Below are 12,167 nucleotides of genomic sequence, written 5' to 3' on the forward strand. Positions count from 1 at the left end.
AGTCTTACTGGAAGAAATGACATTCTCAAGGGAGCTAACACTAAAGGTATCAAAAAGCTAGCTAAATCACACTGTTACTGGGTAGAAAACAGGCTATTTATCTGATCCCCACATAGAGCAAATTCTTATAAAAAGGGAATCTAATTAAAGTCAATATGCAATTTTCAAATTAACTTTTAAAATAGAAGTTTTATTTCTTCAAAATACAAACTTTAAAAACATTTATTGATTCTGAAAAGTATTTAAAAATTTTTTTTCTTAAGTTTATTTATTTTGAGAGAAAGGAAGTGTGAGTGGGGGAAGGGCAGAGAGAGAGGGAGAGAGAATCCCAAGCAGCCTCTACTCAGCACATAGTCCGATGCAGGGCTTGAACTCATGAACTGCAAGATCAAGACCTGAGCTGAAGTCAGATGCTTAACTGACTGAGCCACCCACGTGCCCTAAAATGTTTTTTAAATTTATAAGTTAATTTATTTGGAGAGAGAGTGTGCAAGTGGGTGAGGGGACAGAAAGAGAATCCCAAGCAGACTCCACAGTGTCAGCACAGAGCCTGACACGGGGCTCAAAATCACAAACTGTGAGATTATAACCTGAGCTGAAATCAAGAGTTGGATGCTTAACCAACTGAGCCAGCCAGGTGCCCTGAATTCTGAAAGAGTAATTTAAATTTTTTTAAAAATTTTCTAATACACATAAACATAATTAAAACAAAATTTATGTAGGTGTTTTACCTACAAAACATTTATAGGGGCAAAGTACAGACTCTGCTGAATAAAGTCCATCTTTGTATGCATAGAAACAGCATTTATTCAGCAAATCATTTTCTCTCAAACTTACCTGTAATGTACATTTACTTGTAGAAGCTAATGGTAGAGACAAATACATGAAGGCCTCAAATGTCCTAGACTTTTTGTGACAGGTGAGGCACTGTACTGTGGATTTGAACTGACCCTGAAAAAGTGCAACAATAATAGATTCATTGAGCTGCTTATGTTTCTGCCAAGCATGCTCTGCAGCTTTAAAGTCATCAAGGTGATCATTATTTTCTTCTTTATGCCTCTTCCGATTATCAGCCTGGAAATAATATTAAAATTTATATCAATATCTCAAAATCATCATTTAAATAGAAAACTAAAAGAATATATTGAATACACTTTGCAGATTTAGAAACATTTCTGGTTTCTTTCATAAAGGAGTTCTAATCTCATTCAGAGGTGTAAAAAAAAAAAAAAAAAAAAAATTCCAGCCAAAAATCCTCCCCCAAAATCCCACTTTATCAGAAGGGTATGACTTATTTTACTAAACAGAAATTAATAAAATACATTTTTTTTTAGGTGATGGGGATTAAGGAATGGACTTGTCACCGGGTGTTGAATGAGTGACGTATGGAAATACTAAATCACTTTACTGTACACCTGAAACTAATATTACAATGAATGTTAACTGCAATTCAAATAAAAACTTTAAATAAAAGTATATTTTATTAACTGTTTTTAAGTTGAAATTCTGGTTTTGAAAAGAGAAGACATCCCATACACCGCTGCAAGCTGTTGTCCTAGGCTTGTGGATGGATATACACATATCCTATATATATTCACACATATATCCACACAAAACACGTATTTATACATACACATGTATGTCTGTGTGTATGTATGTATGTTCAATGGTAACAGGGATCCCAAAGGTATTAGAGACATACATGTCTCAACTTTTCACATGAATCCTTTGGTTACATGAGGTAATTCTTATTTTAGAAAAAAGTATAAAACTGATAAAACATATACAAAATATATAAATATACAATAATAAAGATGTTCAAGCTCTCTACAGCTAATCTTTTGTAAAATTTATGTTTGGGGCACCTGGGTGGCTCAGTTAAACAACTGACTTCGGCTCAGGTCATGATCTCACGGTTCGTGAGCCCCACGTCGGGCTCTGTGTGGGGCTCTGTGCTACAGTGTGGAGCCTGCTTGGGATTCTCTTCCTCTTTCTCTGCCTCTCTCCCACTCAAGCACATGTGCATGCTCTCTCTCTCTCAAAATAAATGAATAAACTTAAAAAAAATATTTATGATTTCACCTTCACATACATGTGGTCACAGAGTATCTCTAACAACTATTTCAACATTTACAATATCTCACAACCTACCATTTTAGTAAGCAAATATAAAAAAATTGTACATACTTCTTTTCAAATATTAGACATATCAGATATATTTGTTTTATAGTTTCTTACCTTAGTACAAAGTCACTAGATTTGAATAAACTACTACTGAACAATCACCAACTATAATTTTATTTTTTTTTAACATGTTACTTATTTAATTTTTGAGAGGGGGAGCACACGTGCACTCAAGGCAGGGAGAGGGCAAGAGGAAGAGAGAATTTTAAGCAGCCTCCACACCCAGTGCAGAGCCTGACATAGGGCTCGATCTAACGGCTGTGAGATCATGACCTAAGCTGAAACCAAGAGTCAATGCTTAACTGACTGGGCCACTCAGGCGCCCTGGCTGAGTGACATTCTAGTGTGTCACACATTCGTGTGTGTGTGTGTGTGTGTGTGTGTGTGTGTGTGTGCCGCATTTTTAAAAATCCATTCACCCATGGATGGACACTTGGGTTGCCTCCATACCTTGGCTATTGTAAATAATGCTGCAATCAACATAGAAGTGCATATATCGTTTTGAATTAGTGTTTTCATTTTCTTTGAGTAAAGACGCAGTATTGGAATTACTGGATCATAAGATAATTCTATTTTTAATTTTTTTTATTTTAATTTAATTTTTAGTTTTTTAATTTTAATTTTTTTTTAATTTACTTTTTGAGGGAGAGAGAGAGACAGAGACAGAGAGAGAGAGACGGAGAGAGCGAGCAGGGGAGGGGCAGAAACAGAATCCCAAGCAGGCTCTGCACTGTCAGCGCAGAGCCCAATGCAGGGCTTGAACTCACGACCATGAGATCATGACCTGAGCCAAAACCAAGAGTTGGATGCTCAACTGACTGAGCCACCCGGGCACCCCAACTATAATTTTAAATTGCTATAAAAATGATCACAGTGTTGAGCAACCTTAAAGAGCCTTTACAACTTAGAAAAATCAAATTTCTTACTTTATTTAGATCTTCATGGAGTCCATCCATTAGGAACAGAAGCAGTTCTTGTGAATCTTGCTGGCTATATCCTGCAAACTGGTCATTGATCTTCCCAATGGTGATTTTAAAGTCTTTTGGACTGATATACCTGTACTGTCCTGTCCACAGGGCTTTCATAATTATGCCAAACTCTTCAGCCACTTCACCTTTATGCCCCAACAAATTTGACCTTTGCAAATAAAATTAGAAAACAGCAATAAAGGAAGTTTTAAAAGGTCAAGGTACAGCAGGTTCTTGAGGTCAACATTAAACTCTTCGTATCTGTAATCCAACACTAAAATGTTTATTTAATCACAGGTTTATTACCAAATATTCATCTGATTCTTACTTTGATTATACCTCGCCAACTGGCTTCTTTTGGGCTGCAAATCCTGTACTGTCTCCTTCTCCTCAACAGGCTCCAGTTTATATGAGGTTCTGCCTTTGCCTATCTGTCCTTTACCAATTAGAGGGGGCTCTTCTCACATATCTTTGCACAGGGGCCATGATTCTCTGTATTGTTCCAATTTTAGTATATGTGCTGCCAAAGCGAGCACTCTCACATTTTTCTTAAAGATATTTTCCCCCCTTCCTAATTTGACTTCTCTCTGGAGCTGCGTGGTAAGAAAGTGTAGTTAGATCGTCCTTCTAATATTATATTGCAAAAAGTATGAAATTTCTTTACCTGTTAATATCGTCCTGGTAACAGTTTCGGTTGAAATAATCGGCCAAATGTGGAGCATTACATAGGCACTGCAGTATTGAGTTCATATAGCAAGTATTTCCTAAATTACGAAGTCCAGTGAGAGCTGGTCCAGATCCTCCAAAAACAGGATTGAGGTTCCGAATCTGAGAAGCAGAAAGCCTTGTGATCTCAGCTTTAGGGTAGCACGTTGGCCTGAGGAAGAAAAAGTGTACATAATGTCTTAAAATGCATGGCATCTAAAATTAAGGTTCATATTACAAATGGCAGTAAACTCCACCATTGGTATCACAGTACACAGTAATCTTGGAAAGAGTTAATAGGTCAAAAGGTACTGGGTCTTACAGGACACTTACTATCTAGGTAACACTGGTTGTATTTTGTGACCCTCCCATGAAACAGTACCTTAACCTCTTATGGGGGGGTCTATTGTTCTTATACCCGGAGATAGAGTCCCTGGATTCTCATCAACAGGCAGAGACTTCTAGTAGAGAAGGCTCTTTCAAATTCCTTTAAGTAATCCTAGGAAGTTCAGCATTACCAAATGTTGAACTCAACCAGGAGGCCAAACAAAGAATAAAGAATATCTTACAGTGGAATAATCTCAAAAGAGGCAGGGATTATTTGGGTACTATTACCTGAAGTGTAGAGATATGCTGACAAATGTGGTAGACACTAGCCCCAGGTGGCTATTTAAATTTAAAATGAGGGGCGCCAAGGTGGCTCATTCGGTTAAGGTCCAACTCTTGGTTTTGGCTCAGGTCATGATCTCAGTTTGTGGGATTGAGCTGCACGTCAGGCTCTGTGCTGACAGTGTGGAGCCTGTTTAGGATTCTCTCTCTGCCTCTCCCCAACTTGTATGCATATGGTCATGTTCCCTCTCTCTCAAAAAAAATCTTTAAAACCAAAACGAAAACAATCCCCAATGATGATTCAAAAAAGAATTAAATCTTACCAGTTTTAATAGTCAGCCCTAACATAAACCCATTTATTTATATTTCCATCTATCCCCCTGCCCCAAAAAGTAAAGATTACAATAAGCAGATTTGATAATTATCTCCTCACAATCCTACCAATCATAAACCAGGAGCATTAGAGGGATCACACCAGGAAAACATCTAAACAGAGATATTGATTTGGGAAACTTAATTGAACCTACTGATAACTACTTATAAAGAGAATAGCAGAAATGCAATGAAAAAAAAAGGGAACAGAATAAGGATTAGGAACTGATACCACAATACTTGTTTTAACACTATTTAAGTTTACTCCCACAGTATTCGGCTGAGTTAAAAAAAAAAAAAAGTTTGGAATTTGAGAGCTGCAACAAAACAAACTCAACAGTCCTACAGATTATGGTCCTCAAAGAGAGATTTAGGGACCATGGAGATTTATGAAAAACTTCTAGGAGTCTGTATCATGCTGCCCTAAAATAAAATAATATATATTCTTTTATACCTACATTAATACGGATTATGATAACCTTCCTGATAAATTTAAGTTAGCACTTGGGATAAAAACCAAGGAATTTAATCCATTCACTTTTCCTCTGTGCTACATAACAATGGCTAGAACAGCCACCCTCAGAAATTTCTGACTTCCTGATCTTAACAAGCTGAAATGTCTAGAGTAGAACTTTTCAAATATAGCAGATTATTCTAGTTCTAAGAGTTAGGATAAACTTACTTATTTTCCCGATTAACTGTTGGAGTTACTGTTGGCTTCCTCTTCTCTTCCTCTTGAATGGCCTGGGTTATATCTGGGGAGGAGTAGGAGCGCTTCAGTTTGGACGGTTCCCTATCCCGCTCAGCAGGAATCTGTGGCTTGGCTTTATGAGTTGGAGGGGTGGCAGGAGGTGCAGATGAAGGAGCCATTTCCGGTGGATACATATGAACAGTGTTGGTGGGTGAATGATAATAACGAAAAGTTCCAGTGATTGGGTCAAGAAACTTAGATAAAAAAGAAACAAAAACAAAAACAAAACAGGTCAAAAAACAATGACCATTACAAACTAAAGAAAATCACTCAAGGGTATTCTATTGCTAAGTTTACTTTTGGATTACAATAATTTGAATAAGATGGTCATAATCACTTCTATGATTAAACTTCCAAAGAACTTTAGGTATTAGAATAATACACTGCTTCTAAATGACAAAGGCCAGAAATGTTCATATATGGTAGCCAGCATCTCAGATTGGTTATACTGAGAAATCCAATCCTGCTATAATTAGGGGAATGGGCTATGTCCTCCACCATGAAGAAACAGAATTGACTCTGCATTAGAGAAGACATAGAATAAACAAAAAAAGCTTTATAAAAAAGAACACATGACCATGTTATTTATTTATGTGCTAATTTTGAGTTTTACCTTGGCCCAGCCTGAAGGCAGTCCTGGTACGATCCTTCCCATTTCTTCACTTCGTGCTCTTGTCAAAGGTTCTCGAGCCTGGTTTAAAAAAAAAAAAAAAATCAATTAAATTTTGCCATACACAAACTTAAGCTATTTGTATCAAAAAACCAAAAAACCTGTGTTGGCTGCCCTTAATATTTTTTAAATGAAGTTTAAAAATGAATAACTCTGTATGTTGTCTCAAAGTCCAAATACTGCCACAGCAAGGCGAAGAGGAATGTGTATATGCACAAGCCTATAATGATGATGGTTTTTTAAGTTTCTTTAAAAAACAAAAAACACAGACATTTCCACTGCTAGGTATCAACCCAAAAGAAATGAAACACACAAAGACTTATGTACAAATGCTCACAACAGCATTATTCATAATAGCCCAAAAGAAGCAGAAGCAATCCAAATATCCATTAACTGGTGAATGAATAAAATGTAGTATACCCACACGAGGGAATCCTATTCAGTAAATACAAAGGAATAAACTACAGATACATGGATGAATCTCAAAAAATTATACTAGTTAAAAGCCAAATGCAAAAGACCATATGTATGTACACACACACACACCCACACACACCCATGATTCCATTTATCTGGTATGTCCAGAAGAGACCTAACTATGAAGACAGAGTAGATCATGGTTGCTTGTGGCTTTAGGGTAAGGACAGAGAGTGACTATAATTGGGCACTGAGATCTTTCTGGTGTGATGAAAATGTTCTAAAATGGATTGAGTAAATACTTGCTTCACACCTTTGAACTGAAACCACTAAGCTGTACACTAAAAATGCGTGAATTTTATGGTATGCAAATATTACCTCAATAAAACTCTTAAATAAAAACAAAAGCAAAGGTGTCTTATATAAGACCTAAATATTTCAAAAATTGTGATAAAGTAACACAAAATAAGATTTGTCATTTTAACCATTTTTAAGCGTACAGGTTAGTGGCATTAAGTATATTCTCAGTGTTGTGGAACCAATTTCAAGTTCTTCATCTTGCAAAACTCAAAACTCTGCACCCATTTAAACTCACTTCCATCTACTTGGCAACCACCTTATATAAATGGAATCATACAGTATTTGTCTCTTTGTGACTGGCTTATTTCACTTGCAAAATGTCCTGAAGATTCATCCACGTTGTAGCATGTGTCAGAATTTCCTTCCTTTTTAAAAAGGCTAAATAATACACCATTGTATGTATATATCACATTTGTTTATACATTCATCTGTCAATGGATATTTGGGTTGCTTACATTTCTTGGCTAGTTGGCTATGTGAATAATACTGCTATGAACATAGGTGTGTAAGGTCCTGCTTTCAATTCTTGTGGGTATATACCTAGAAGTAGAATTGCTGGATCATGTAGTAAGGCCTAGGTATTTTCTAATTTATTTTCTAATTTCATAAAATGAGAATACACTGTTGTACTTTAAATAGGAAGACAAACATCTATTCCCTTTTTTTAAAATTTAAAAATAATTTTTTTAAGTTTTATTTATTTATTTTGGGAGAAACAGAGACAGCATGACCGGGGGAGGAGTAGAGAAAGAAAGAAAAAGAGAGAGAGAGAGAGAGAGAGAGAGAGAGAGATAGAAAATATCAAGCAAGCTCCACACTGTCAGCACAGAGCCCAATGCGGAACTCGAACTCATGAAACCATTAGATCATGACCTGAGCCGAAACAGAGTCAGACGCTTAACCGACTGAGCCACCCAGGTGCCCCACATCTATTCATTCCCTTTAGTATATAAATGGATCAATATGTAAAAATAAACAAAAAACAGCTATAAAAGATAGCAAAGATTTCCTCAGAAAGTAGATCTTAAGATGGAGGATGACAATATGGTAAAGACAACCATGTGGTTATAATCCATGTTTTCCCCCCACCCAATGAACTACTACTCACTTTGTTCCTTTCAGTGTCTTCTGTATTCTCTCTAAAAGTTCCAGTCTTTAGAATTCCACTTTCTGGTTGTCCTTTAATCTTAACAGGCTGTAAAAATTATTAAAATTTTAAAGGGAAAGAAAACTTTAACTTTCCTCCCATAAAAACTTACCCATCAACCACTAGCTAATACAAGTAAATCCATCCGACTGAAATATAAAAGAAGAAAAAAAGTGACACTTCTGAAAGTTTCTTAGAAAAAAAAATTTTTTTTAAGAGTAGAATCCACACCCAACACAGAGCCCACTGCAGGGCCTGAACTCACAACCCTGAGATCAAGACTTGCGCTGAAATCAAGAGTCAGACACTTAATTGACTGAGCTACCCAGGCACCCAAAGTTTATTTAATTTTATTGTCAAAGTATAGATATTTTTATATATACATAGATTTTTTAACGTTTACTTATTTTTGAGAGAGAGAGAAACTGAGCACAAGCAGAGGAGAGGCAAAGAGAGAGGGAGACACAGAATCGAAAGCAGCTCCAGGATCTGGGCTGTCAGCACAGAGCCTGACGCGGGGCTCAAATCCACGAACCATGAGATCATGACCTGAGTCAAAGTTGGTCTCTTAACCGACTGAGCCACCCAGGTGCCCCTCAAAGTATAGATATTTTTAATTAAAGGTGATACAGCCCATGTGGAATTTCCTGACACTAACGGTAAAGAAGAAAAGAAACTGATGAATCAATGGTGGTGGGCTGCAAATCACAGTGGATTGGGAAGCAAGCACTGATTCCTAATACATGATGCTGGTCATCAGTGTATAGTCACCATGGCCTCTTTTGAACACTATCCTTTTATTTTAATCTCATATGATGTTACCTTCGAAGCAGTCATGTTCTCCCAAAATGAACACCCTGAAGAGAATGAAGACATAACAGGAGTTTCATACACAATACTCAAAAGTACAAAACCTATTTTATATCCTCTTGGAACCTATCATGAGTTCCTTAAAAATTCACTTTGGTACACTGGGTGGCTAAGTTGGTTAAGCTTCTGACTCTTGATTTCAGCTCAGTACATGATCTCACGGTTTGAGTTTGAGCCCCATGTCAGGCTCTGCACTGTCAGTGGATCCTTGGGATCCTCTCTCTTCCCCTGCCCCCTCTCTGCCCCTCCCCTGCTCTCTCTCTCTCAAAAATAAATAAACTTAAAATTTTTTCACTTTAATTTTATAGTTCATTTAAAAATTACAGTAAAGTAAAAACTTCTAAATCTGTGATAATTTAATAAAATTTATTTAGAATAAATTATATATGTTACCTACTTTTACAAGGACCATATAATAAATACAATCTTGTTTTCAATGTGTTATATATCACAGGAAATGTCAAAAACTAATGTGATATTCTTGGGGCTACTTAGATTTGCAGGGCTATTTGGCACCTATATAGTAAATGACCCCAGAAATATGAATGCGTTCAGTTCTTTATGACTGCCTATCTCTAAGTGAAGCAAGACAGAAAGGAAGTAGCTTTGGAATCTCACTGAATATGGGCCCTTAGACAAATTATTTAACCTCCAAGTTTCAATTTTATTTGTAAATTAAATATCTCATGGGCTTATCATTAGAAGGATAAGATAACGTACGAAAAATCCTTGGCGTATAGTAACTACTACTAAGTAATATTTAATGAATAATATTAAAATTGGAAGAGCTCAACAAGTCTGAGTTTCCCATAAATAAAGTGAGAATGTTTTAGTACATGAGCTTCATTTCCCTAACTTTTGGTGTTTAGAAGGTTTTTATATGAGTTGTATTTTTGGTAGTTAAGGTTACTAGATTAAGTGTTCCTTGAATAAGTGTGCCATTAATATAAATTGTTATTTTTGCCATATGCCTGAACTGCTGCTTCAAAAGTTATAACGGTAGACATTCTGTAAAGATATAGTATTTTGTCTTCCTTCCAAAGTCATTTTCTACACTACCAAGAACGTTATTTCTATTTACGTGCATACAAAAAGGACTATAACTGTTCCTGCTATTATAAAAACTTATTGTTCAAAAGGGAAAGGCATTGTTAATTGTATAATAGAGGAAAAAAATAAAAAGCACATATGATATTATTAGGTTAAAAAAGAATAACAACAAAAAATTTTCCTCAAAATTATGGGAATGAATTTTGGGGAATAGCCAAGGGCAGAAAAAAAAGCAACATTAATGGGATTATTGCCAATATTACTAATTAGATGAAGCAATAAACAAAAGGACAAAGATGTAACCAAAAAAATCTTTATACACAAAGATAAATGTTGGGCCATTTAGATGTTACTGATTTTGGACATATATGAAACAAATACATATATGTATTTGGCACCTAACTCCTCTATACTGAGAGGAAGATTATATTTCATTCTAGTCTTCTGATGATCATATATCACATATAAAAATGAAGTATGTAGTTAGTTATCGCAATTGCTAACACATACTGCATTTCATAGACAAAAAAAGCAATTCCATTTCCAGCCAACCAAAAGAATAGGTGAGTAAATGTAGATAGATCAGTATAAATCTATCACCCACTAGAAAATTACTTAAAAGGTCTGCCCTTATCTATAGAATGCTAGTGGTATCATCTTCTTACATATAACATCTTATTTCCCTTACTTGGCAATTTGTACTGTTTGTTTCTGCTTACCTTGCCTGAATTTGAATCTCCTGCCACAGAGGCATGGGGTCCATCTCCCACTGACTTTTTCTGCAGTTCTGGGGTGGGACACCTTTTACCCCTATCTTCTGCAGATTTCTTAGCATCAGTAGTTTCATGTTCACTTTTACTTTGTCTTTTTATTCCTGTTATTTCTCTGCCCCTCTTTGCTGAGGTTTCCTTATCTTCTTTCTTGGCCTGTTCACTTTCTCTCCTTTCCATTTCTTCTTTTGCTTTTTGTTGTTTCTCGGTGATTTCACTTTCTTCAGCTTCTTGTTTCTTTCTGACTTTTTGTTCTTGTTCTTCTCTCCTCAGTTTCTCTTTCTGTTCTTCTTGCTGCTTTTCTCGAAGTTCTTTTTCTTGTTTGTTTTTCTCCATTAGAAGAGCAGTTTCTGCATGAATACGAGCTTTTTCTTCATCTGTTAACATGGCAGTTGGAGGGGGAAATACTGGCTTTGTGGAGCGATCAGGAACAACTTTTCCATCCTGAGAAGACTGTTGCTCGTGATCTTTATTTTCAGATTTTATTCTATGATCTTCAGGCAATTTGACTGCTGGTTTTTTAGTACGATCAACCTATATTAACAAAAACAGAGCCAAGAATATTTTTACCAAAATCCAGGAATGTAACCTCAGTTTTTGAAATCAAGTTGTTATAAAAGAACCATCACCTTTGTGGAGACAACATTTGCCAGAACATCTATTTATAACATTACCCTATGTCAAGATTTCTCAAAAGGCACTTGGCACTTACTTCCTACTTGACTCCATACTTTCAATACACCATGATATGTTCTGTATATGGAAATGGAAGAGTTCACCTAAAACATACCTAAAGTTCCATTTCCACATAACCAATTGCCTATTCAGTATCTCCATGTCAGCGTCTCACATATACACCACAAACCAAGTATGGCCAAAACTGAATACATGCTATTCCCCCTACTAACACTGTCCTTATCTCATGGATGTAACCACTATCCAAACATAGCTCAAACCAGAAAGCTGAGTTCCATATGTCCTCCCCTGCCCTTATGCAGTCTGATGATTTTCTTCCTCTGTCCCTCTCCATCAGCACCAACCAAGTCCATGCCAACATCTCCTCTACACTGTTTCCAATTAGTGGAACTTGTTTAAAATCTTTCTTCCCTCCTAAGATATAAGCTCCAGGAGGGTAAAGACTGTGCCTGATAGACAGTAAATAAATATGCTGTTGAAGGAATGAATAAAATATTCTGTAACAGTTTTCACAACAGTTAAGTTACTAAATACAAATTGAGTTTAATAAACTATCTAAATTCCTGAATTAGTGCGTTAAATGTTTAGTACCTCAATT

The 12,167-nt window shown here is 36.1% G+C and overlaps 1 protein-coding gene and 1 pseudogene across 1 annotated transcript in view; both read right to left on the reverse strand.

Annotated features, from left to right (window-relative positions):
• Positions 1 to 12,167, reverse strand: part of USP8 (ubiquitin specific peptidase 8) — a 76,706-nt gene that overhangs the window by 3,509 nt on the left and 61,030 nt on the right. Inside the window, exons 11-17 of the mRNA XM_060618539.3 lie at positions 10,823 to 11,407; positions 8,145 to 8,231; positions 6,203 to 6,280; positions 5,521 to 5,783; positions 3,817 to 4,029; positions 3,111 to 3,321; positions 838 to 1,074 (exon numbers count right to left, since the gene is read on the reverse strand). Coding sequence (XP_060474522.1) covers positions 838 to 1,074; positions 3,111 to 3,321; positions 3,817 to 4,029; positions 5,521 to 5,783; positions 6,203 to 6,280; positions 8,145 to 8,231; positions 10,823 to 11,407 — 1,674 coding nt within the window. The remainder of the gene's footprint in view (positions 1 to 837; positions 1,075 to 3,110; positions 3,322 to 3,816; positions 4,030 to 5,520; positions 5,784 to 6,202; positions 6,281 to 8,144; positions 8,232 to 10,822; positions 11,408 to 12,167) is intronic.
• Positions 3,596 to 3,688, reverse strand: LOC132670533 (U6 spliceosomal RNA; annotated as a pseudogene).

This window comes from Panthera onca, chromosome B3 (assembly GCF_046562875.1).
Source record: "Panthera onca isolate mPanOnc1 chromosome B3, mPanOnc1 haplotype 2, whole genome shotgun sequence".
NCBI classification, from domain to species: Eukaryota; Metazoa; Chordata; class Mammalia; order Carnivora; family Felidae; genus Panthera; species Panthera onca.